We start from the raw sequence: 26841 nt of genomic DNA, 5'->3' as shown, positions 1-26841 counted from the left end.
GTTTCCTTGTTGCTGTGTGTCGGGGCCGGGGCCGCCATGGCGGTGCCGAGCTGGTTGGAGAGGCTGCGGGCTGCCAGCAAGACAGCGCTGGTGCAGGACGGTAACCGCGGCGGCGAGGCGGGATAACCCCCTCCTTCCCTCTCTCCCTTCCCCCCGCCCCATTTTGGGATGAACCTGCAGCGAGCGGGGGGACGAAGCGCTCCCGGGAAGGGCCCTGCACCCGGGACAGGGCCCCAGGAAGGGACACTGGGCCACCAAGGCGGGGCCACGGCTCCAGACAAGGGGATGGGGCCCCAGACAAGGGGATAGGGCCATACACCCAGGGAAAGGTGTATTCCTATTTACCCTTACCACGTGCCTTGCCTCTAGGGAAGCGGAAGATCCATTACCTGTTTGAGGATGGGAAGGAGATGGCTGAAGAGTACGATGTGAAGACTGGTCAGTTAGTGAGTAAGTGGTGCTCTTGGCTGAGTCCCAGTGGACGTGGGTCTGACCTCCTGGTCAGGAACAAATCGCCCCTGAGTATTCTGGGTGAGAAGCATGCCTGTTGCCAAATTTTGTAGAGATATAAGCATGGTTCAGTTTGGATGCAGGGTTGCCTGACTGCCATGGCACAGCAGACCTTGTTTTAGCCCAGGATCTCTCCCAAACAGCCCATCTGTCACAACAGACTTGGACGGACTAAATGGGATTGCCATCTTGTGCAGCCAGGGACCAAGTCTGTGGCACATGCTGGGCTGAAATATGCTTTTTGGGTGGCTTCTGCAACCACAACCACAAGGTGTCGGTTATGGCTTTTGTCCAAAACCCCATCAGCTGCAGCATAGCACCTGTTGCAACCCCACCATGGCTTCAGCGTCACGTAGCAAAAAAAAGAGAGGCACTTCATACATAGTTTCTGACTTCAGGAATAGGCTGGCTAACAGATCTACTCACACCACAGTGGAAATTACTGGAATTAAGAGGTGTATCTTAGTATCATCTCAGTGTGTTGGGCAACTTTGGCAGTGATTTGCTGAAGTTCTTTTTATAGAGCAGAATAATGAAAATTCTTCTTCTCCCTTCCACAGGTAGAAAATGGCGAGAGAAGAACACCCTCGGGGGCTCCGGCAAGTGGCAGGTTGAAGTGGGAGAGCCAACCTCACCGCTCCTGAGCGCACTGGAATCGGAGCTCATAAAGGAAAGCAGCTCCAATGTATGTCTGAAGGGGTGACTAAAACTGCCTAGTCTTCTGCTTACAGCAGTAGTTAGTAGACCACAGATAACTCGCAGCCCCAAGAGATGGCCTTAACCTGCCCCCAGCACTCTGCTACAAATCATCCCAAAGGTGTAGGGCTAGGTAGAAAGAAGGCACAGCTTAGATTGTTTTGGGGTCTTCAACAGATTTGTTGTTTCCTTAAGTAGCTGTACTGATGTTGGCCAACTACTATTCTCGCTTTTGGAAAAGTAGGCTGAAAGGAAGGGCAGTGCCAGGACAAGTCAGTGGGTGGAAAGCAGAGGCAATGACAATGAAAGGCCGATACAGGCAGTGCATAGCAGGCTGCTCCTTAACATAGCATGGCCTGTTTCATCTTCATGGCCCACTAGCTTAGGGGGCAGAGGTTTTAGTCTCTCACCATCTTTTCTACAGACCTGAAACACAAGCACAGCCCTGCACAGCAAATTGGGGCAGAGCCAGGTCTGAATCCAGCGGGTCCCTAGGGTAGGCAGAGCTCAGTATTCAGTTGCCTGTGAGGAAGAGGCCCGGTTTCCCTGTAACCCTGTACTGCAAGACTCCCTCACTGAACATTTTCAGCCTCCTACAAGCAGGGCAGGCAGTGCCCTGGGTAAAGGCAGAGCAGTGCTCACTCTAGGAATGTGATGCTCAGGCAGTTTCTTGAATTAATCCCTAATACTCCAATGTGAAAAGAGCTTCTGCCCTGTGAATTATCTCAAGGTAGTACAGGAAGAAGGGGACAGGGAGGAGAGGAGACAGCTGGAGGGGCCTTGCTAAAGGTATTTGTTTGCTGTAGCCTGTCTTCATGAGGAAGGATACCCTGAGCAGCTTCCAGTGGCGGATCCGTAACCTGCCCTACCCCAAGGAGGTCTACAGCGTCTCCGTGGAGAAGGAGCAGCGCTGCTGTGTCATCCGGACCACCAACAAGAAGTCAGTAAGGACAGCACTGCCAGTGCTGACAATCCCTTGGGGTGGGCTGGCACAGCGGGCAGGCTAGTGGTTGCACAGGGGTTTGTCCTGTCTTCCCTTCTGTTCCTGGTGTGCAAGGGCTGAGGAGCTCACAGCTGTGAGTCTGCTGCTGTCCAATTTCCCATCCCAACTGCCCCAGACATGTTTACGGCAGAGCCCCTCAAGCTCTGTGCTGGCCTTTGCAAACTTACAGTTCCAACAGCGTGGTGTTTGCTCTGTTCTTTCCCTGTCAAATGCCACTCCCTTAGAAAAATAAAGTAAGAGCCTAGCAGACCTTTTGAAGCTAGGGCATCCCATCTTCTCTCTGCCCCAACACAATACTTTGATCTAATCATATCACAGAACGCACGGAGCTGCAGGATTCAGCAGGTACAACAGTCATGGGCACCCTGGCAGACAAATTGCCCTACATAAACCTGTAGTCACAACGGCAGTGCTATGACCTGGAGGTAGGAAGAAAGAAAGACTGAATGAGTCTAGAAAGGAAGCACCACAATATTCTGCCAAAAGAAATTTGAGATGGAGCGGGGAAAGCTGTTGAGCATCATCTTATACTGTGCCAGTACATGGCCTCTCTCATGGAATGAGACACAGGGTGCTCCAAAGCTTTTACAGTCTCGGTGAGATAAGCCAGGATGAACAGTAGTATTGGGAAGAGATAGCAAGGAGCAAGTATTGGGAGAACAAGGGAGGATAGGGGGAGATAAGCGAAAGCTATTTACAAACTAGGGTAATACACCAGTGTAGAAAGCTGGGCAGGCTGCTCTCTGCTTGCCTTCCCTCCCCAACGTTGCTGCAGAACAGAGAAGGATCAGTTTCATGCCTAAAGTCAACCCCAGTGTTTCCCAATCGGTCCCCTGCCCTCGTTAAGCCACTCTTAGTAGCTGGCTGTAGGTGGTGCTGTTGGCAAAGAACTGCTGCACTTTGACTGCTGGACGCCTTTCCGATAGCAGAACCCGCAAGTCTTCAGGCAAGGGTTTGCCACATCAGAGGCCGTGGCAAGGGGATGTTTGAGCTCTGGACACGAACACACCTGGATGCTCAAAAGCAGGAGGCGGCTAGGCAGGAGGAAGAGGGAGTCTGCCCCGTGAAAGCAGCAAGCAATTACAGCTCTAATAGAGAAAGAGGCTGGCCTAAATCCATGCAGAGAGATTCATAGAAGAGTGGCCCTTCAGTAGGGAGACCTATGTAGCAAAGATGAATGAGTCCCATCAGCCACATGTAGGTACCCATGGAGCTAGGACAGGAAGGGAAATACGTGAGCCTAAGTCCAGCCACATACTATCACAGACAGGCTTATCTGCTCCCAGTCCTTCTAATAGTAGCATGTATGTGGGAACCTCCTTGCCTGCGTAGGTGCTGCAAGGTTATAGCGTACCACTGAGGCTTCAGCTGTGCCCTACCTGACTTGAAGCTTTTTTGTCCCACCCTCAGGAAAACAGTAGTCTCTCCCCACAAGCAGTGAACTCCTACACACTTATAGACTAGAGACAGTTAAAGGACCTGAAAGTGGCTCATGACCTGCATATGAAAGTTAAGGACTTTTGGAATGAAAGCTGAAAGTCTCCTCATCGGGGACAAGAATGACTTTGCTGTCAGTAGGGAGCAGGGACAGACTCCAGCACCAGAACACTTATTACAGGCTCCAAGATATCTTATATCATTTCTCCTGGGTCTTGGCCAGGGCAAGACACCACTCAGCACTAATTCCAAGATAGCAACAAAGGCACAGAGTCCACGGGGAGCGTGCATCACTACGGGAGAGAAAGGAAGCCTCGGAGCCTCTCCAGCCCTTGGAATTCAGCCACGCTGCTTCTGAGCAACAGAGCTGCGCTGACCGCCAGCCAGAGGCACAAGCAACAAGATGGGTTGCCAAGTCACTACTGAGTAGCTCAGCACTAAATTCTCAGCATACCAGTAGCAGTTTTCCCTATAGGCTGACAAAAAGTGGGTTTCCAGTAGGAAAAATAATAGAGGTGACTTCACATACACACTGTGGATCTCGGGCCAGGATCCAGGCTCAGAGTGCAATACTGCCCTTGGCCATGGGGTGAGAGGCGAGGGCAGAGAATCTGCCTGCCTTGGCAGGGATAACCGCCCATCAGCTACCTCCCCAGCCCAGACAGGAGCTCTTCACTTCCACCAGTCAATCCCGTTCCCTCTGGCCTCAGCAAGGGCTGCTCAAGTGGGATTTGCTTAAAACCTCTTGCTGTAAAATAAATCCATTAAACTAAACTCTAAAAACAAACCCAGAAAGCCACCTCCCCAAACGCCAAACCTGATTCAATTATTGTAGCAAGAGGCAGTGGTAATGTTAGGAGGAGGAGGGGGTGGCCAGGCAGATCTGGTTTCCTTTGATCTTGTCACAGATTTTAGTTTGAGGCCAGCCAAAGCCATTCTTCTCCCCTTCTCCTTAGTCCTGGGGCAGCAGAATGCTGCTGTTTCATTGATGACTCCCAAGGCCCTTTGAAACAGTGGTTTTTTTTTTCTGTGTACTGCTTTTTTTTTTTTGTCTAATCGGTAAGAAGTTAACACTTCCTTAACATGTCTTTGTGTTCATCTAATCTCTGCTGTTTAACCTTTGACATCTCCCTTATTATCCATGTCTGCCACCTTTTCCAAATACCGACAGCAGTGACAACACAGAACGGTTTGAGCCCTGCGGTAACAAGCTGTGTACATTCCTCCCACTGCACCAGGAGAGCCATTTGCCCTTTGTAGCTGTTTTCACTGTGACTTGGAAAATAAACTGCAATTTGGGCAGAGGTAGCTAGAGAGGCCAAGCCTCACACACAGCCAGCTGAATGGAGAACGACCCCTCATGGCATGACAGCAGCCACTGCCTGTTCCCGCTCTGCTCTGGGCACCTCAGTACCAGCTACAGGACAATTCCTTGGAGATGATTGCCCATGAGAGTGCTGGAAGCGATTAAGAACCCAACCATGCCGCTACATGGTCATAGGACCACCAACTACTGTATTTGGTGCAGCCCCAGAGAGAAGCAAGAGATGCAGGGAAACCATGCCAAGGAAGAAAGGTCTCAGGCAAACACAGACACAGGTCTACAAGGTTCTGGTCCCAAAGTCTTAGGAAATCTCTTAGCTGCCTAGACAGCTTATAACCACTCCAATTCTATCTGAAACACATCCCTTTTCCCTCATACTGAGCAAAGCCCAAGGTTTGGTCAGTGGAGAGACATAGGCTGGACAAGGAGCTGGCAAAAACCTCTCTGTCCTCTACTTGGATGTGAGTGGTGATCGGGAAACTGGGATAAAGACCAGGCAAAGAGCAGCCAGCAGAACTGGGAGTGCGGAGGAGGACCACAGCCACCATGGGGGCTGCATGGAGATGCTGCAGAGCAGAGGCTCAGGTGACTGTGAGCAGCTACACTTGGAGCTCTGAGCCCAGGGCTATGCCTGAGCACCACTGTGCCACCAAAGCAGGAAGTGGTCTTTGAACAACATCAAGAGGCCAAAAAGATGGGTTTAGGAAGGATTGCAACACAAAACAGTGCATCACTCAGAAGTAAGTTACTAGCCACAAGGGCTTTGACAGGTATTTTGACAAGAGCTAATGGAAGCTGGTACTTAGAGGGAATGAGAGGCCATGAGCAGGGACAAAGATAAGGGACACCTCTTGGTGGGGTTGAGTAGTCTGTCCCTAACCACTCAAGGGCAAGCTGGAGGGACCCAGCCTGCTCTCACACACTAAAGCCCTTCAGGACTTTGCCAGCTCTGATTTCCCATTTGGAGGTTTGTTTTCAGTGCTCCTGCCAGCCTGAGGGCACCAGCAGGCACTCAACATGGCACAGGGCTGTCCTGCCAACCCTGAGAGGTCTGTTGTCCTCATCTACGCCTTGTAGAACAGCACTCCATAGCTCAGTACTGCTAGAAGGGAAATGGGAACCCCACCTTCCTCATTTCTGTCTCCTCTCTCATTTGTAGGTACTACAAAAAGTTCTCTATTCCTGATCTGGACCGATACCAGCTCCCCTTGGACACAGCGGCCCTGAGCTTCACCCATGCCAACAACACCCTGATCATCACGGTGAGGTTTTAGCCACACAGAACAGCACTTTGCCCTTCTCTTTATGTCCGCAAAGAAGTTAAAATTCTTACACGTGGGGAAATGAGGCAGAGCAGGGAGATCTGCTGAGGGTCACTGATGAGCCCCCTTCTCTGTCACACAGTCAGCGGGAGTTTCAGATTACACTGGGCATGCTGATGCAGGCCAGGACAGCCCAAACTGCAGGAGAGGCCCTGCTTGCTGCGCAAGGTGTCTTGCAGGTGAAGGAGTGTCTGTCGTGCCCTGTTTTCCATGTATCCTCTTCCCTCAGGCCTGAGCAAGCCTCCACTCTCAGTGACAGCAAGTTTCTCTTGTCTTGGTGCGTAAGTGTTAAGAGTCCAAGGACCTGCTGCACTTAGAGGTCTCGCAGTCTTAAAAAAAAAATTGAAAAAAAAAAATAATCTCTTGCTGGTTTCTGCCAGAGAGGACACACTTCCAGAACATGGTGGAAGTGAGGCACTAGCAAAGCAGGCACATATTGTTGCAAGGAGCAAACAGAGGCAGACAGATTCTTTTGACCAGCAGGTGCTCATCTTAAATGTAGAAGTCACCTACCAAAGAGCATCCCCTCGGAGGGAAACCTTGCAGCAGAGCTGGAGGTGCACATGCAGAGAAATAGGCAAAGAGGAGCACCTTGAGTCCTTCTGAGCTTCTGTTTTCTATGGGCACAAACCCTTGCCAAAAAGCACCTGCATCCACCACTAAACTGCAGCTGGGCATGGGGGCTCTGAGGGAAGGACAGAGGAACTGCAACTCTTACTTCTGTCTGTTTAAAAACGCATATAACATATGTGAGCATACAATCAGTGCACACACCAGGGATTTGCATGACACAGCTTGTCAGGCTATTCCAGAGGGGTTGGTGGAGGCCAGGACCCCACATGCAACTGCAAAGTTTTACTTGCACTGTTAAAGACACTCCAGATCTTGGCAAATGTCCCTGGTGTGGTGGCACCACCTCTCCAAATGGGCTTCGGAGGCAGCTGATAACAGAAAGGCCTCCCTTGGCAGGAGGGCACCAGCTACACTGGTAGCACCTGGCCCCAGTTGGTCTGCTTGGAGCAGAGGCTGAACAGGAGCGCTAAGGGCATTTCTGTCTGTCCTACAGTACCAGAAGCCGAAGGAGATCCTGGCTGCAGAAGAACAGTTGCAGAAGGAGCTGAAGAAGATAAAGCCAGCAAACAATGGGGATGGCGACTGTAAGACCCAGTAGACAGTGGGTGCTAAGAGGCTGAGGTGGGGGGCAGGTCTCCAGCACAGGTTCATGGTATTTATTTTGCCTTTTCCAATAAAAATTAGTCCTGTTGTTAATAGAGATGCTTGGAGGAATCTTTGCAGGCCCAGGGAGATGGCAGGGCAGTTGATCTCTTTACTGCCTGGTCTGCTGATTTACACATTTGTGATCCTTCTACGAGTTGTGGGAAGGTGCAGCATGCAAAGGAAGCACACCACCTTCACAGCCAGCAGCCCGCTCCCCATCCTCCATGAGCAGAAGCAACATGAAAGCTAGGTAGTTCCCCTAAGGAATTGCCTCTGTCTCCATCGCTGAGGGCAGTAACATTTGGAAAACACGATCCCCCTCCTCGCACCCATTACCTGCCTGGGATGTGCTTGGAAGCAACTCCCTCCTGTGCCATTGTGCAAGGTCCTTCACGCAGTTAAAAAAAGATGCTCTGGTGACCCTGGTATCTCTGCAAAAAGCATCAAAGCTGATGGGCATTGCCTGAAGGGGCACAGCCTACAAAAGAGGATGAAGAGGACAACACCCAACTGCTTCCTTACCACCAGCCATGTGCAACGTGACATGCAGAACGCAGGCAGCTGCGCAGAGCACAGGAACCAAAATGCAGCTGCCTTCATTTGCATGGCACGGAGTGGAAAGCGGCGGTGGGGGACACTGGCCAGCTCAGGAGCAGCAGTAGCACACCCCTTCCGTGTGCTAACACAAACATGGCCCATCAGAAACCTTGCTGCACAGACAGCACCCCATGCACAGGGACAACCCCAGCAGTGCTGCGTTAGCAACTTGCTCTCCAACCGGCTGCTGTCTCTACCCTGAATCAGCCATCCTTGTGCTTAGATTTCTGCACGTCCTTCCATCCTGGTTCATATTTGAACGGATGCTACCCAAACAAACTCTACTTTTAAGTAAGCCGCCCTTGGGCTCCCAGCATAGCTCCCCTGATGAGGGCTGCTTTCAAACCCCACAAAAACTCCTTGGGGCCTGGGTGGCATCCCCAGTTAGAGCCTCACTGCCGGGTGGCCCCAGGACCCACCCTGCATAGTCCTCCCCAAGACAGTGGAGGCACCATCGACTAGCAGGGCTCAGCAGAGCCAGTGCGCCAGCCCCACTTGCAGCTTCCCCATTCCCCAACGTCACCTGAAGTGCAAGGTTGCATCCTTCAAACCACCAGCGCTGGCACCACCATGGAGCTGCAGCTCTGCTCCAACCTTCAGCCAGGAAGAACCTAAAAGCAGCTACAAGAGCGCAGGACCCACCAACATGGGCTGCAGAAAAGAAACAGCAGGACTGGCAGCAGCAGCGTTGCAGGCAGGCCTGGCACGGGAGGAGTTTCCTGCACCAGTGATATTTGTTCACCTGCTCAGCTCACATGCTCATCCCTACTCTGGGCCTCGCCCAAGTCCCAGTGCAATAAAGAACCTCTTCTCCCACCCGACAGTTACTCTGGTTCCTTCACAGCCTCTCCCTAAGGACACTGCCAAAGACATTTAATATCTCCATCCCTCCCCTCCCAATTTCATTAAAGGACTTGTAACACACCAGGACCTGAGAAAAAACAGATCTCCCCCACTCCCAAGCTCTGCCAGCTCTCTCTGGTCTTCTATCTCGTACCTAATCACATACCTCCTCACATGCAGAGCCCAAAATGCTCCAAGCAATACAGCAGCAGCATTTAGCAACCCATCATGCAAAGCACCATCATTTCAGCAACAGCTCAGTGTTACCAATAGCCTAGAGGTCACCCAAGAATCATTATCTTGGGCTAGCAGCCCTTAGGATCTGTAGCTTTGAGCTGATGGAAGACTGTTCCAGCCATGGCATCTTTTTACAGCAGTAGATCATTGCTTGGGGCACTTGGACATCAACTCTGCCACTTACACAAGGAGAATATGTAGCACCATGGTAGCTAGAAAGGAGTCAGCAGCAAGCTGAGTGGCAGCAGAGGGACTGACTGGCACAGATCAGGAATTGTGATGGAAAGATCCTTGTGAGAATGTGATCCTGCAGCAAAGCCATGCTTTTAAATTACTTTGCGCCCTGAGCTGCTGTCTCACATCCACTGGGAATGCAGGGCTCCCTTACAGAAGACGAGGAGCTGCTTGTTTCCACTCCCTCCCTGCTCAGGCAGGGGCTCCAGCAAACATCCTCTTCCAGTTTTTGTGCATCACAAGGGAAAAGCAGCCTCTTGACGGTGAAAATTACCTACTAAGTTCTAACAAAGGACCCCACTGTGTGCTTTGTCCTAGAAATGCTCCCAGTTTGTGATACAAAACCTCTCCTTTACCTACCCAGGGTACTCAAACTCACAGCCAAGTAGGGTTCACGTACCTCTTGCCCTGAGGAGGGCCAGACCCCAGACACTGGTGCATTCACCCACAGGACATTCATCCACAGACATCCACATTCATCCAGACAGCACAGAGCACGCTGAAAGCTATGGTTGTTCTGAGACCAAGCTCGGGTTCAGAACGTTGACACAAAAAGGAGCAGAGCCAGCCTTAAATGCACCTACAGGATCCCAGTAAATCACCTCAAGGCCTTGGTGTTTGCACTAGTCCAGTTTGCTGCTTCATTACACAGGCAGCATACGAGTTGCAGATCCTACTTTTTGAATTCTTGTTTGACAAAGTAACACGAGATCCAAGATCCCAGGAACTGCCTTCAACGCAGCAGTGTGACAGGGCCTAGCCAGGGAGAGAGACCTATTACACATGTAGACAGCATCTGAAAACAGGCCCAGCCTTCTCCATCCAGCCAAGCCTCTGCGATCAGCGGGTAACAACACAGCCCCTTTGGAACTTGAAACAAAACATACACTCTCTTGTTTCCCTTCAGAGTTTTATTTAGCAAAACACAACCATTTCAGCCCTGCCAAGTGCACAGACTGACCTGACAGCCAGCTTGGGGAGGCATACACTGAAGGCAGGGCTGGCTCTGCCTTTTAGCTCAATTCTTGCTCTTGGCTGCGAAGGACAACTCAAGCAGCTGTCAGGAGAGCAAGCGCAGGTGAAAGGTGGGCCCTGCTCCAGGCACCTTTCCCTTCCACCAAATCAGTCAACCCCACACACAGCCTAGACTTGCTTCACATGGCTCAGAGCTCAGCTGATCTCAACCTGACCAGCACACACACACAGCTGATAGGGCACCCCGGCTCAACTTGCCCCTCAAATGTTGAATTCACAGAAAAAGAAGAAAAAAAGGAAAATAGACCACAGTTAATAAAACAATCCCTGACTTGCACAAAATAAAAAGGGTAAAGGACAACCGGTTTTTATTTCCACTAACGGGCAGGTGAGGTTGAGAAAGTCTGGCCCTTTGTGCACTCTTCAATGTAGCTTTCTGGCAGGCAAATAAAATCCCTTCAGAAGCCTTGGGGGCCATTCCCACCCCTCCTGCCCTGCGATTCCCTGAGCCAAGTGTCAACTCTGCTGAGTTGGGGTGACCAGAAGAAGCTGTTGTGCCCTTCACGGGGCCGTGAAGTCTAGGACGTGCAGGGCTGATGCCAGGGCAGCATACAGATGGGTGGTACTGAAACGGAGGCAGTACACTGGGCTGCTGGTGGGTGAAGACAGGTGAAAACTCTGCAAGAAAACAGGAGAATCAACCTTTCAAAGAAGAGGCCAGCCCAAAGACCCCAAATAGCGTTACAGACCCAAAAGCAGAGATGCCTGAGCAAAGCAGGCTTTTCCCTGCATATAGGTTAGTTTCTCCATGGTGGGCTTGCCCCAAAGATGGTCCAGCACCCTCTGTCTCTTCTTCCAAAGAGACACAGGTGCTTGGCTGCCAGTGAACAACCCAGAAGCTCTGCTGCTGCCCAGTCTCTGGCCAGCCCTCACCTGCAAGCACCGAGTCTGCCGCTTATCCCAGAGGCGCACCACGCCATAGTACGAAGAGCCGCTGGCAATCATATGGTTCTTATCACTCCTTATGCAGTACAGGGCACTGTCATGGGGCTCTTCCCACTCCTGGACGCACTTCCTGCAAGGACAACACAAACCAGAGCAGGGCTGAGCCTCAACTCCTCCACCACTGGAACTGAGGCCCAATTTGCCTGAAGGAGCTAATTCAGCTGCAGGCGAGTCCCCAGACACTGCACAAGGAGAGCCCAGGAGCCTCATGCAGGCCCCAGATGCCAGCAGGGTAGGCTCACCTGGTGCTGGTCCGTATGTCCCAGTAGCGGATGTAGGTGTCATACCCACACGAAAGGAGAAGAGAGGGCGTTTCGTAGAAGACATCAAGGACTCCAGCTCCACGGTGGAAGTCAGTCCCTAAACAGGTCAACAGCTGACCACTGCAATGAAACACAAAAGGGGAAGAGTTATTCAGAGCAAAGTGCCCTTCCAATTCAGTTGGCCAGAGTAGAGATGGTGTCACAGAAGTCTCCTAGATCTCATGTCTGTGATTTAACAGAATGCAAAAGCCTGCCTAGTCTTCCTCTCCCTCCCCCAGCTTCTGCTACTTGGGTTGGGCCACTAACTGCCATGAAGGGTGACCAGCAGGAGTCACAGCTGTAAGAGGAAGAGCCAAGGAACAGGCACAGCTGACCCCCAGCAGAACGGTATCATTTTCCTTGGGAGAAGTGACCAATACTCTGAATGATGGGTTCCATTTCCATGGGAGACAATCCTCAACTTAGTCAAACTCTAGATAATCAGCAACAGCCACTTACCTGGTCAATCCCATCTGATCCCAGACTCCATCCTTCAATATACTGCGCATTGGGGTATTTCCCCATATCTTTGACACACAGCTCAGATCCACAGGCAAATCAGACTCTCCTGACCCAGTCTGCCATAGCTGCTCTTCTCAACCCCCTCCAGTGACACTGCATACTGCAAACACCATATCTGGGGCTGGATACTACAGGTCAAGAGCAACCACCCCAGGGCTGTTCTGGAAATCACTTCCCAAAGGCTAGCTTTTTTTTTTTCTTTGACCTCCCCTCCTTTTTAATTCCTTGAATGCTCTGAAAGAGCAAAAGCAAAATCTCCACAAAATTCTAAGCTAGATGCTTTATGGCCATATCACTCTGCTGCTTATTCATGTGCAGAACCAGCAGCTCACCAGGTGGATGGTGCCTGGTGAAGGCCCACCCTGCCAGACTGCAAGAAGGAGCTTGAGACCCTTTCCCGGGCCATAGAAAATTGCATCAGGTACATGGTACAGCCTGTCCCTAGTATCACACCACCTGCCCCAGCAAACAGCAACACCCAGCCATGGCAGACTCTTGGGAATGGAGAAGACAATCTGTCCAGCTGCTTGAAACGATCATCTATTGCAAACCTTCCTTTTCTTCTTCCTCCTCCTCACACCCTCTAAATCAAAAATGCCGGACACAATAAACCTTGAAGCACCTGCTTTTCAAACCCTGCTGCATGGCCACCCCTCTCCAACAGGCTCTTGGTTCTCAGGACAATGAAGCAGTCCTGAAAGCCGACAGCACAGATCCCACAGTGGGGTCACTCCCAGCATCTCTCCCCATTATTTTGTTACTTTCTGCTCCTTGATCCAGCATCACACAGTTCTGAGGCACATCGCCAAATGCCTTAATTCTGTCTGTAATCTGGGCTAAAGCCCTCGTCGGGGGATAAAGACCACACAAAAGAAGAAATAGAGTCCCGGGAGATGTTAAAACAAGTAAACACCTTTGTGTCAGGAGAGAGAAATCGCTGATAAAGCAGATTAGCGCCTCGAGCCCTGGTGTCCCCAGATCAGAAGGCGAGCCCTGGCCGATCTTTGCAGCCAGCACGCTTCTATGATCACAGAGCTGGCGGCATGCTGGGGCCAGCCTGTTTCCCCACAGTCACTCTCCAAAGAGCAGATTATGTAGAATAACAATTTCTTTGTGGCTGTGTAATTCCCTCCGTGACCGTGGCTGTGGGCAGTTACATTGGCCCTTGATGCCAGGGCCCTAGCAACCATTTAGAGAGGCCAACCAGCCCTAGCGATGGCCCCCCCGTGCAAACCTCTCGGACAAGCTTTAACATCAAGTGCATGAATTAATCCCCCCCAACACGAATCCAGGGGTGCTGGCTTATTGGACTTTGTGTTTCTCCAGGCAAGGGATCGAGGGGATTCCAGGCTTCAGCCCTTTGCAACCTTCTCACAATACATTAACCCTTGGAAGGTTACTTGCAAGCCAACCCAGCAGCAACTCTGCACCTGTGTGCAGGTCGAGAGGTTGAAGCATTCACAGTCTGAGCACAGGGAGCAGGGTTTGGCTGCGGCAGATGGGTCCTCAGCTCCACCACAGAGTGAGACATGGATGGGCATCTCTGAGCTCTGGCACTCTCTTGCCCCTCCAAGCACACAGATCCCCTCCATCTGCTGTTCTGCAAAGCCAGGAGGACAGATGGACATGCACAAAACCCTTCTCAAGGCTTCAACAAAACCTTCTTCATCCTACAAGTTATATGTGTGGCCCAGAGTTGTAAGACATACAACAGAGATATGAGGAGGAGTCAGCTGCTCTCTCAAACAAGAACCCTTGGACTACCTGTGAGATGAGTAAGGGGCCAGAGCACCCAGCCTGCAGAGTCCTCTGCCAGTAGCTCAGGCAGGAGCAGGAAGTTACTCACAGGAGATGAGGTATCTCAGCAAGTCCTAGGCAGTACCAGCAGCTTGGACCTCTCTCTCCCTGCTTCCGCATGCTATTGCTTTTTTCTGCTTTCGCAGGGTGGCCCCTGGACTGGTGCTCTGAGCACATGGCACTTTGGCAGAGGAAACCAGGATGGGCAGCTGCATATGGGCCACACAGGCCAGCAGCACATCTGGTGAATATCTCCTGCTAGCTAGCTGAAGCCCAATTGTTTTATTTCCCCTCCACCATTTTCCCTGCTAACACGCCTTTAATATGTAAAGGACTAACTAAGTTACAGGGAGAGCAAAGCACTGTGCTGAGGAAAGGTAGTAGGATGCAGAAGCATATCCAGGGATCTTCTACTCACTAGGACTAGCTCTCTTCCTCCTCTCAGGTGCCTGAAACGAGTCAGAACAGATCTCCTCATAGCCTCCCACCTCTAAACAAGCACCCATCACACTCAGAGCAAGTCTGGCCACACTAAAGCCTGTCTTCCACCTCAGTCTGCAGTACTGCAAGATGACAGTAATTTTTAATGGCAGCCTGGTGACATCTCCAAGTGAAAAATTCCAGCATCAAAGCGACAGGGACAGGAGAAACCAGAGTCTGGATTCCTGCTTTCAGAGCTTCCTGTGCAGCACTGAACACCACCCAGGTGCCTCACTCCCAGTGTTTCTCCATGCCTTCACACCTCACTGCAGTGGTACCCAAGCATTCCAGCAGAGTCACACCTGTTTTCCTCCCTCCACTTCCCTTTCCAGCCTAGGCAACAAAAAAATGAAGAAAAGGAGGCAAAAAAAAAAAAAAAAAAAAAAAGGAGTGGTAGGGGGGTGGATTAGCTTTTCTCTGTAGGCAGGAAAGGAACACAGATACTTGTAAGTTACTGCAGCAAAACAAACCTTGTGTTGCTCGTTTGTTAATCAGTTCAATTCTCCTGCCCCAAGAATAGGTCAGCCAAAGCAGCTTTCAACTGGGAGGTCCAGCCCCTGCGTACAGCAGCAGTCCTTTAGCAGTTTACAGAAACAATGTATTAGTTGCTACAGTGAAGCACTTATAATCTGACATGAGGGGCAAAATCATACTGTGCTGTATACTGAGCATGAAAACCAAAAAGACCTAAGTGTTCTGGCATGTGCGTACTTAAATTGATAAAGATGCAGAACACAATTAATCATTTCTCCCATTTTCCAGCAGATTAAGGCGACTCTGGACCAGCTACCACCATGCCAGGCTAGCTTCACATCCCTGCAGCATACGCAGCCATGCTGAGCTGGGAACCCTCTCCCACCACAACTCTCCCAGTCTTGGTATCACAAGTTAGTGCCCACAAATTGTCCAGTCTTCATTCTCCCAAATACTCCCTGCTCTCAAACCCCAGTCCCCAACAGTTTCCACATCCTAGGGAGCAAACCCCACAGCTAATCCTTAAGAACCCATAAAGGATCAAGATAACTCACCAAGGGGCAACAGAAAAGCAACAGATACACCACACATCACCAATCATTTTCTAACAACTTACACAGGCAGAAGATACTTACTCAATGAGGGACAGAAAGAGATGTGTCAGCTATCTTGAACCTTGCTTCTCACCAGCTTGCAGAGATCACCAGCACCAGTCAAACACAGCAGGGAACAGCCTTTTCCTGTCCTTTGTGGGCCCCTTTTCACCCTGTGCACCCAAACACCTTCCAAAAGCCAGGTAGCCGATCCTCAGCACTTCAGATGCCAGGATGCCCCATCCTTCTTACGCACTATGAAGGTTAGTCAGCAAGTGACTATGAAGTCCAAGCAAGAACAAGCATGGAAGGTCCACACCACCTCCCCACCATGTCCTGGCCCTTCCAGCAGTAGGTAGTAGAGGCTGTTTCACTCCCAGGCCTTCTTCAGACAAGCCAGGTAGTTAGCTGTGCAGATGGTGGGAGTTTTGCTATGTTTTCTGTACTGAGCAGCCTGGGCCAGATAGTGCCAGGGTTCAGTCCCAGTGCTAGGTGGCACCAACAGAAAGAACTCTGCACCAGTGGAGCTCTGTGCAGCAGAATCACAAACTGGTCTTTCCAGGAAACCAGGACCGTCACATCTAGAGACAGAGCTCTCAGCTTCAGCACCTTAACCACAAACCACCTGGGCCCACACAGCCCCTACAGACACACAGGTAGGCCTCCAGTGCCCAGTAGGAAACTCACAGATATTGCTAGTTTCTCCTACTTTCCCTTAAGCATCTAGACAGACTGAAATCATATTAGCAGTAATCTGGTACCAGCCCACAAAGAACAGAGCCAGAGCAAATCCAGCAGCCCATTTTGTCCCTAGCACAGGAAAGTTGTGTTAGCACCAGGCTCAGGACTCCTTGCTGATAGAATAAGAAGTTTAAACAAAGTCCCTATGCCTGGGAAACGTATCAAACTGATGACTCCAAACAATGAAAGGCATTTTGCTCAGGCACTATAGAGAATCCTTTGATTCATCGCCATCAATTCCCACGTTCTTCAGAAAACAAGACTTTTTAAGATTACTTTTAAAATAAGCTATTTGTTTGGGATTTCTGCATTTCATTCTTTTCTTTCCATGCTGGAAATCTAGTCACGAGTATTGCTGTCGTGATACCTCCCAGAAGACAAGAGCCTTCTAGCCTGGAAGCAAAGTGAACTAAAAAAGAATGGCAGAAACAAACTGGTTTCTTTAAGTTGTTTGGTTGTTGTTTTTTTTCTTTTTAAAAACAGCTTAAGGCTGAATTACTCCTCACGTCAGCAATACGAAGACAAAATAAGATCAGTCATGGCAGAGCCCAGATGGTTAGTTTCCATATAATCCATGGGATGCTGCTGTCACAAAGTTAAAGCCATATACAACCTCCCAAGCCACAGTGATTATTTGTAGGATCATAAAAGCTCAGGATTTCCCTGAGACCTTGCTGATAGCTGGAGTGCAAAAGAAGTTGGCACCTCCCTCCCTGTACCCCACTCATTTACCGCAGGTCTTGGCCAGCTGTCTCCAATACACATGAACTACACTCTAAAAGCTGGGATGAAACAATAAACACTTTTCTCCTCACCCTCAATTTCTGGTGACCCTGATTCACTACAACTGATATTATATAAATATGCAAATTCTAGGAAACCACTGAATTCAGAACACCTGCTGAAAATACAGATGTGCAAAATTGAGGACATACTCATTTGCTCTGGAAACCTCATCTGTGAACTGTCATCATCCATCAAAGATGAGAAGCCATTGCTCATAAGCAGGTGACTATTCAGAAACTGAGCAGAACTCTGGACCAATATTTTAGACCCAATACCTACTTGCAACAAGCCAGGCCTGAAAGGGGAAAGAGGGTCTTTCTAGCGGTGCTTACTGACAGAGCTTTAAACTAGGCCTGAAGGGGGAGGGGGGATAATAACAGGCTTGCCTGTGACAAGCTGTGGGATGACACACCAAGGTTAGAGGGACAGGGTGCTAGTGAGGGCCCTCAGCCTGTTGCTCTGAGACATGCTGGCTACGCTGCAACACACTCAAAGTCTTACAGAGAGGAGCCAGAGGTAACAGGAGCCAGAGGGAAACACTGGTGACATACCTCAAAGGAATTAAGGGGTGTTCCTCTAAGTAGGTGACACAGCCAACAGCCCAGCTGAAGTGCCTCTACACCAATGCACACAGCATGGGCAACAAACAAGAGGAGTTGGAAGCCATCGTGCTGCTAGAAAGCTACGACCTAGTTGCCATTACTGAAACTTGGTGGGATGAATCCCACGACTGGAATGTGGCTATCGATGGCTACCAGCTGTTCAGAAGGGACAGGCAAGGAAGGAGAGGCGGAGGAGTTGCCCTCAACACTCTATCCATTTCTTGATGTAAAGAGCTGTCTCTGAAGAATAGCCACAAGCAGGTGGAAAGATTATGGGAAAGAATTAGAGACTGAGGCAAAGGGAGCCTTGTGGCTGGTGTCTACTACAGGCCAACCGATGAAGGTGAACCTATTGACAAAGCCTTCTTACTCCAGCTACAGGAGGCATTGCGCTCGCAGGCTCTCATCCTGCTGGGGGACTTAAACCATCCCAACAACAGCTAGAAAAGTAGAAAAGTAGCATGGCTAGCCGTAGGCAATCCAGGAGACTCAAGGATAACTTCTTAAACCAGGCAACAGACAGCCCTACCAGAGGGGGTGTGATACTGGATCTGTTGGTCACCAATGGAAGCAAGCTCATCAGTGACGTCAAGATTGGAGGCAGACTGGGCTGCAGTGACCATGCACTAGTGGAGTTCACAGTATGGCAAAGAGTAAAGTTAGCACCCTGAATTTTAGGAAAGCAAAATTCCAGATCTTCAAGGAGTTAGTCAATAGGACCCCATGGGAAACTGCCCCCAGGGACAAGGGAGCAGAACAGAGCTGGCAGAACTTTAAGGACACTTTCCGCAGACTGCAAGAGCTCTCAATCCCCAGGTGTAAGAAATCAGGAAAGGAGGGCAAGACACCAGCATGATCAAGTCGAGACTTGCTGGTCAAACTAAAAGGCCAGAAGGAAATGCAGAGGGGCAGGTATCCTGGGAAGAGCACAGGAATGCTGCCCGGTTGTGTAGGGATGGGGTTAGAAAGATCAAGGCGCAGCTGGAGCTGAATTTGGTGAATAGAATAATAAGAATAATAAGAAGGGCTTCTACAGGTATGTCAGCCAGAAAAGGAAGGTCAAAGAAAGTGTACCTCCCCTGATGAGCAAGACCGGCAAACTAGTAACAACGGATGAGGAGAAAGCTGAGGTACCCAACAACTTTTTCGCAAGTGCAGGGTCCTGCACCCGGGTTGGGACAAGCCCCAGTATCAATACAGGCTGGGGGAAGAAGGGATTGAGAGCAGCCCTGCTGAGGAGGACTTGGAGGTACTGGTTGATGAAAAGCTGGACATGAGCTGACAATGTGCGCTCGCAGCCCAAAAGGCGAACAATATCCTGAGCTGCATCAAAAGCAGCATAGCCAGCAGGTTGAGGGAGGCGATTCTGCCCCTCTACTCCACTCTGGTGAGACCCCACCTGGAGTACTGCATCCAGGTCTGGAGCCCTCAGCACAGGAAAGTCATGGACCTGTTAGAACAGGTCCAGAGGAGAGCCACAAAAATGATCAGAGAGATGGAAAACCTCTCCTGTGAGGACAGACAGAGAGCTGGGGCTGTTCAGCCTGGAGAACAGAAGGCTCCGGGGAGACTTTTCAATACTTAAAAGGGACCTACAGGAAAGATATGGACAAACTTTTTAGCAGGGCCTATTGCAATAGGACAAGGGGTAATGGTTTTAAACTGAAAAAGGGTAGATTTAGGCTGATATAAGGAAGAAATTTTTCACTGTGAGGGTGGTGAAACACTGGAACAGGTTGTCCAGAGAGGTGGTAGATGCCCCATCCCTGGAAACATTCGAAGTCAGGCTGGACAGGGCTCTGAGCAACCTGATCTAGTTGAAGATGTCCCTATTCATTGCAGGGTGGTTGGAGCAGATGACCTTTAAAAGGTCTCTTCCAACCCAAACTATTGTATGATATACTTTGTTTAAAAAAAAAAAAAAATATGGAAAGAGCACTGTTCAGGTCAAAACAGTGGGATATTTGAGCTGAGTATCACACAGATAAAGGAAACAAAAAACATTTAAAAACAATTATCAAAAGTGCAGCATCTGCACAACTTCTTTCACCCAATTTGGAGAGTGCACCAAAACCAAAAGGAAAAGCTCTGCCAGGTGCTTCGCAACAGCGGCTGAGGCACCCAGGGCACGCAGCAGCTTATACTAAGGGAAAGGCTTGGTCAAACAACATCTATAATGTACGTACAGAGAAGCACAGATCCTTGGCAAAGTTGTTCTTCATAGAGTTATCCTACACCAAGGTTACCCTTGCATTTAGCCAAGAGTACTAATTCGTGCAGGGAGATGTGGGATTGGCTTGGGGAACTTTGAAGGAGCACCTCCAAGTGAAAAGGCTCAGAGATGCTGTTTTAAGTGATTTTCTGGAGAAATGCCACTCTCGGCTTCCTCAGCGCAGCTGAAGGGACTTGAGGCAGTAGGGGGGAATGACACCAACGATGGTTTGAAATTGTGTCGGGGGGAGAAACAGAAGAAGGAGTTTTGCCTTCTTTTCTTCTGCTTTCTCTGAATTGGCCCACACACGCTTTAAATGGTCCAATAAAAAGATACAATTTCTTTACCTTTCCAGCTCTGGGACCCTGTGAGTTTTTGTTGTTCGGGTTCCCGTAAGGTTAAGTTCAGAGGATAAACTGACACGCTGGGCTATGGGAAAAAGCCAGTTTCTTCAAATAAAGCCACAACGGTGCAAAAGAGACCCTGCTGGGGCTTTTATTTGGGAAAACAAACAGAAATGGCACCAAGCCCTTCTGCTTTACGAACCAATTTAACTACAAAACCAATGTTCTCCCTCTCGGGGGTGAGGAGGGGAGAGAGACAGAACATGACAAAAGTCCAAAACCTTGGGGGGAAAAAAAAAAAAAAAGAAGATAGGACAAAAAAGGTTGTCTGTCCCCTTTTCTTTCTTGTCCATGGCTCCTTTTCTTAGCACACGTGTGTTCTTGTAAAAACGATTAGATTGCAATTTGTATAACATGGTGACCCCCAAATTCAGACATTTAACCCCTTTTCTCTGCAAAGAATGTCAAGAATGTCTTCTCTGTCTTTCTTTCCAACGGGAGGAGTAGGGGGGAATTCTCTCAAACTGTGATTTCTTGAGGGAAGAGAAAGAGAAGGAGGCGAGGAAAAGAAGCAGGGAATTCTCAAAGCCTCTCGCCTTTCGCCCCACTTGTGTGGGAACAGGCGGCTGTATTGCTCCCTTTCTGGACAGAGCTCTGCAGGTCTCCTTTAGCGGGGAGACAAAAAAAAAAAATGGAGAGTCCAAATCAAAACAAAGCCATCTGTTTAAATGAGCTACTGCTAGCCAGTGGCGGAGGGGGTTCCTCATTCACTCCTTCCCATTCTTCTCTCTTGCCTCTGTTGATTCTCTCTCAACCCAGGGAAAAATAAAGATTGCTTTTGCTTTGGCTCAGAGGGATGAAACTGATTGATGCGCTTGGAGTGTCCAGCCCCCACCCACTCTCTCCGATTGTTCAGTGCCTTGTAAAGTTGTCATAAATACGCCTGAACAGGAGTGCAAAGGCCACAGCATGCCCTGGACATGCACACATCCAAAGGGCAGCAGCTGGCCTCATGCTCGTCCACAGTGAGACAGGGCCAAGACCGCCATGGGGAGGGCAGGATTTAGGATAAACACGTGTGTTCTTCCTCTTACAATAGTTTTACATTTAGGTTAAGATGCACCAGAGCCCTCTTAACAAAAGGCAGGCAGAAGATGCCCAGCTTATGTGAGAGGGTTCAGAAAGACGATGTAAAAAAATAAAACAAACCCAGAAATCAGTAAAGAACCACAAGGCCCAAATGGTTTTGAAGAACACATGCATACCATACATTGCACAGACTAAAGCTATCCATTATAGCCAAGAGACAGCTCTGAACAAAACAAAGTCTGCGAAAAGCAACAGTGATCCAAGAGACCACCACTTAAAGATGCTCCCTGCAGCAGCAACCTTTCTCCGTCACTGGCTCAAGTAGTTGGCCATAGGCCTGGTGTCCTGTCTCCAACAACACCCAAGATCTCAGAGCAAGAGAATCAAATCCTACAGTTCAGAGCTGCAGAACTGGGGTAGGGATTTCCTTCTGGCCTTGTGAAGTGTTTAATTCATGCCTTCAGACATGAGATCTGTTTACATCCCGTCTTGCTGCTCAAGTCACAAGTGGGATTGCCAGCTCCATGAAGAAGGATCTGCTTTTCCGTTTGCCTAGATCTACATCCGAACTCTCCATCCTACCTACCTTACTGCAGAGGGAACAGTTCCCAAGGACCAAATTAGAAATCCAAAGACAGTCATTGTGCCAAACTGATTTAATATGAACAGACCAAGAAAGGGTTCACATGAAGACTAGAATTCCCCTATGACAGACCCCAGTCTGTCACTTCACCAACCCTTTTTCCTTTGAATTTCAGGACAATGACATGGTATTTGTGTTCCTGTTTAACCAAAGGACACACAAATGGGAATACCAAGCTGTCCAGGCTGGACGTGCCCCTGGGCAGCCTGGTCTAGTGGGAGGTGTCCTTGCCCATGGCAGGAGGGTTGGAACTCGATGATTTTCAAGGTCCTTTCCAACTTAAACCATTCTATGATGCTTTAAAAAGAGCAGCCAAAGCCATCTGTGGATGGGAAGTGGGAGCAGCACAGCAAAAAACAGGCAAGAGAGCCTCGTGAATAGAGAATAAGCAGCCATCTGAGAAAGGCAACTACCTGTGGATCATCCCACTGCAGCGAGTGGAGACAGCAGAAGGCACATATTTGCATTCACTTACCTGATGCAAGCACAGCCCACAAAGCTGTTTATCTCACTGTTGGACAAGTTTTGGATTGGTTATTGTCATTTAAAACTGTGTTCAGCCAAGACAGAGATGCTGAGAAAGAAACACAAGCCTAAAAGGAGCAGGAAGCCTCTTTCCCACACAGCCTGGAGAGAGTTTCCTTGGCAAAAAAAAAAGATACCTGGCATGAAGAACCTATAGAAAAGCAGGGCAGGAGAGGGGAATCTGCATCTACAGCACAGTATTATGATTCTTCTGCCCCTCAAGTTCTGTGAAACTGTTACCAGTGCCAGGATAATATTTGCTATTGCTTATCTCTCCTTTTACCAGAGATATCCACCCACTTCTCTGTGACTGGATAAATCCAGTTTAAATGCCTGGGTGAAACAGACTCCCCACACTTCTTGGAGTCAGTTACCTTTCCTTTCAATGTAGCAACTCCAGTTCTGAATCCATTTGATCCCTTCACCCAACAAACTCCTTTTGTTATTAAATTAGAGGGTCTCAAACTTGTTTAAACCTTGAAGTTTAAAGCTGTGGAAAGAATGATCTTCTACAAAACTTGTTTTAGAACACAACTCTGAGAAGTCTGCTTGTGCATCTCAGGCCAAACTTCTACACTAAAAGCTTTTGTTTAAAACATTTAACAAGCTTTATAACAAAGAACTAGATCTGCAGATTCTCATTTCATTTATCTATTTCCACACATAAAAAAAAAAATAATCTGAGCACATCAGGATGCAAAGCCAGGGACTGGATTTAAACAGGAAAGCATCAGTAGCGATCAGCTAACCAAGGTGATCTGTGCCACATACTGCAACTGTCAAATTACACTTGCTGTTTAAGAACAGCACAGGGAGCCTAAGTTTTAAAGCTCTCCCTCCGTGTTGACAATTGCTCACGTTCACTAACTCAGTGGGTCTAAAGAACCAAAGTGGATGCAGATCAACATACACCAAAATTTGAAAGACAGCAACTCATTCTTGCCCACCCCACTGCAGAGACTGATGTAACCTAGCAAGGGTTCCATAGAAGCACATACCAGAGATCAAGCAGCAGCAAGTTAGGAAACTTCAGCCAGCTGCTTATGATGGCAGTGCTCATGTTGGCTCTCAGAGAGAAAGAGCGCAATGCATTAACACTAGAAGCAAATATGGATTACTAACCTGCTCAGCAGCTGCCTGGCTACTCTGAAAGACTCCTCCCCACCCCTCTGCTTAGGGCACCAGCCACACACCTGAACCTCCCTTCTCCTCCACTCCCAAGCCACTCTCATGAATCCTCTACCTCCCACCTCCCCAAAACTCACAGACATCAAAGGCACCTGCCTTGAACACCTGAAGAGCAGGGGGGCCTGACGGTCAAGAAAAGCAACTCTGTATCTTCCCCTTCCATGCACTCTATTTTTTTTTTTCCCCCATCCCTTTGAAAAAGGTGGCAGAGATAAATGGAGAACAAAGAAACACGAAAAAGCCACAGCTTTGGCCCACACCCTGCCTATTACTTAAGGGGGAAGGAACTCTTCCGAAAGAGGAGGAAAAAAATGTGCTCAGACACAATGGCTCAAAAGGCCAGGCAGCAAACCGGGCCACTTTGTACTGCTAACAAGGGAAACCTAATTACAGGAAGAGGGCAAAGAGGGACAGATAAAAGGGATACAAAATTTCAACATCTGTTGCCATAAAGGGATAAGAAGTGGGGAAACGCAAAGTGTCAGTTTGGTGTCAGTGACGGCGTAAAGCCACTTTCAAAGGGCTCAGGAGAGGGAGAAAAACCGAACAAGAAATTAGAGGGTTCTTAAAAAAAAAAAAACAACCAACAACAAAACAAAAAACCACAAAAAAAACCCTCTGCCAAAAATGCTTTCAAAAGGGGGGAGGAGATGGACAAGGACTGGATGTTTAAAAGGTAGAGGATCTGGGGTGGCTTGCAGGGCACAGCTAACTTTGGTTTAGTTTTCACAACAGCTCTCTTGTCCTGTCTCTGTCATGTTGCGTCACAGGAAAGGGCAATGTAGGACTTGTGCATTCAAAGTGTGTACAGCATGAGGACTGCCATGCCAGACATCACCCGTCCATTCCAAACATTTGGGCTTGGCAGAATAGCTCCAAGAGTTGCTGCAAGGTGACCTCTGGAGTATCCTACCTTATGGAGAAGCATTCTTGAGGCAGGGTCATTTGTCTCCTAAAGACCATGACTACCTGAAAGGAGGCTGTAGAGAAGTGGGAATAGATCTCTTCTCCCAGGTAACAAGCGACAGGACAAGAGGAAACAGCCTCAAGTTACACCAGGGGAAGTTTAGATTGGATATTAGGAAAAATTTCTTCACAGAAAGGGTTGTCAAGCTTTGGAACAGGTTGCCCAGGGAAGGGGTGGAATTACCATCCCTGGAGATATTTAAAAATGGGTAGATGTAGAGCTGAGGGACGTGGTTTAATGGTGGTGTTGGCAGTGTTAGGTTGGTGGTTGGACTAGATGATCTTAAAGGTCCCTTCCAACCTAGACAATTCTATGATATGCAGACCATCACAATAAGCTGGACAGCAACAGTTCTCCACAAGCAAACGACAGCAACAGTTCTCCACAAGCAAACGACAGCAACAGTTCTCCACAAGCAAACGACAGCAACAGTTCTCCACAAGCAAACGACAGCAACAGTTCTCCACAAGCAAACGACAGCAACAGTTCTCCACAAGCAAACGACAAATGCTAGCCTTGGAGCTCTTCCCAGTGGTGCGTCACCCTTGTCTCCCAAGGAGTTTGAAAGAAGGTAGGAGGTGGGAAGTGAAAGAAAGAGGAACAGGATCTGAAGAAAATTTCCTTTTCTCTTGCTTGCCATTAACTGGCTGTTCTGCTGAGCCACACACTAGCACTGGCAGATGGGACAGGAAGGTCTGAGCAGGGAAAGGCAAAAGGGAGCAGAGGTACCTGACCTGCACGAGGGGCAGCTGCCATCATATCCCTCACTATCACAGAGGGTCAAGGGGACTTGCAAGAAACCAAGGAATCAGCAAGGCCTGATACTTGATGCAAGGACACAGGTTAGTATCCAGTGGCCTATACTACTAATCATCCTCTTTCCCATGCAGGCCTCTAATCACCTAAGTTATTCACAGTCCCCCTCTACACACCCCCCTTGATCCTGTGTGGCAATAAGTGCACGGCAACTTCCCCACCTCTAAAAGCAATCAGATGGCACAATGTAGCCTCTGTGGGATGGGACGTCCTCCAAAGGTGTAGCTAGTCAGCTTCAAAAGCACATGAAAAAAAAAAATTCCTGCTTCATTATAGGAGAAAGGGCCAGGTGTAACAGCAGCTGGAATTTCAGCCATCAGAGACAGTGTCTTGGCATTACGTGGTCATTCCCCTGCGTTAGACTCCCCTTGACAATTGCTTGTTGCTGCCTGTTGCAGCTTTGATCCAACGCCATCATCTCAGCAGTCAGAAATGAAAGACAGTTGTGGGGGTGGGACGCAGCAAGAGGTGTTTCTTTTCCCCACTAAAAATTTCCTTGCCGCCAAACCCAACCAAGCCCTTTTCAAAGCCCAGAACATATTTCCAGGTGAAGATATTATCCCCGTCTTCTTGGAGGGATGAGAATGGCTGCCCCAGGGTCAGGGAACAGCAAAGGTCATAAATACGAAAACATACCATGACCAACAGCTACAAGCACCAGCCAAGGACTTATCTGGCCTGGAACTAAGAAGATCAGTACACAAAAGGTTATTTAAGCTCTAAATCCTTTTGTAGCATGTTCCAGCTCTCAGCTGTTGGGGAAAAAAAGACCACCTACCCCAAGGGAAGAGAATGCCACAGAAACTGCTGCAATGTTACTTACACACAGCTCCACGCAGGAAAAGCCCAGCTAACTGAACTAGCTGGTCTTCAACGGTGCTAAACATCTAAGTGGTGCTAAGGATCCTGTAGTTTTAAAGAATATGTCTTAAGCTGTCATTCATTTCAGTGGCCAGTCCAGCCCAAACCACGACAGCATCGCTTTACATGCCTCATTTTTTTGACAGAGAAGTTGCCTGGATTCTGCTCTTAGAGGTAATGTCCTTGCCATGGTCGGCCTCTGCAGGTCAGACTCTGGCCTTTTGTGGCCACAAGGAAGAGGTAAGCAGCAAACTCGGGGGGCCTGGCTTTGTCTGCCAGATGTTAGCAGGACACACTGGGCACCGGAGGAGCTTTTCAGTCCTGAGTAGCTCTAAGATTTTGAGTTTCCATGCCATGGTCCCACTTCTGGAGTCTGACCAGGGAGACAACATGCACATGCCTCAAATGAAGAGATAGCATTTCCCTACGAGATTGCTTCTGGCAACCACTGGAGCCTTTGAAACTGAATCCAAAGTTCTGCTGGAACGAAGAGTTTAT

General features: G+C 49.1%; 2 protein-coding genes across 3 annotated transcripts in view; one reads left to right on the top strand and one right to left on the bottom strand.

Annotated features, from left to right (window-relative positions):
* The first annotated feature begins 14 nt into the window (after positions 1-14).
* On the top strand, positions 15-7561 carry DPCD (deleted in primary ciliary dyskinesia homolog (mouse)). 2 transcript variants are annotated; one of them, XM_009894241.1, is made up of 6 exons: positions 15-100; positions 370-450; positions 1071-1195; positions 2013-2146; positions 6130-6232; positions 7359-7561. In XM_009894241.1, exons 1-6 carry the CDS (start codon positions 37-39, stop codon positions 7461-7463), a joined length of 612 nt encoding a protein of 203 aa, XP_009892543.1. In that variant the 5' UTR covers positions 15-36; the 3' UTR covers positions 7464-7561. The 2 variants fall into 2 exon arrangements, with proteins under 2 accessions (XP_009892543.1, XP_009892542.1); XM_009894240.1 differs by having other exon boundaries at positions 37-100; positions 310-450.
* Positions 7562-10688: 3127 nt separating this feature from the next.
* The window catches only part of FBXW4 (F-box and WD repeat domain containing 4), an 89768-nt gene continuing 73615 nt past the window's right edge, over positions 10689-26841 (bottom strand). Inside the window, exons 7-9 of the mRNA XM_009894256.1 lie at positions 11644-11784; positions 11330-11471; positions 10689-11074 (exon numbers count right to left, since the gene is read on the bottom strand). Of these exons, the coding sequence (XP_009892558.1) occupies positions 10958-11074; positions 11330-11471; positions 11644-11784 (400 nt within the window). The 3' untranslated portion in view covers positions 10689-10957. The remainder of the gene's footprint in view (positions 11075-11329; positions 11472-11643; positions 11785-26841) is intronic.

Source organism: Charadrius vociferus, unplaced genomic scaffold (genome assembly GCF_000708025.1).
Source record: "Charadrius vociferus isolate BGI_N301 unplaced genomic scaffold, ASM70802v2 scaffold711, whole genome shotgun sequence".
Taxonomy (NCBI): domain Eukaryota; kingdom Metazoa; phylum Chordata; class Aves; order Charadriiformes; family Charadriidae; genus Charadrius; species Charadrius vociferus.
This window is presented reverse-complemented; position numbering and strand designations above follow the sequence as displayed.

What these genes read in the sequence shown, in the direction of transcription:
- DPCD (XM_009894240.1), top strand. Translation starts at nt 37, where the DNA reads ATGGCGGTGCCGAGCTGGTTGGAGAGGCTGCGGGCTGCCAGCAAGACA. An exon ending in TAAAGGAAAGCAGCTCCAAT is followed by an intron (nt 1,196 to 2,012) that starts GTATGTCTGAAG and finishes TGTTTGCTGTAG; the next exon opens with CCTGTCTTCATGAGGAAGGA. An exon ending in ATCCGGACCACCAACAAGAA is followed by an intron (nt 2,147 to 6,129) that starts GTCAGTAAGGAC and finishes TCTCATTTGTAG; the next exon opens with GTACTACAAAAAGTTCTCTA.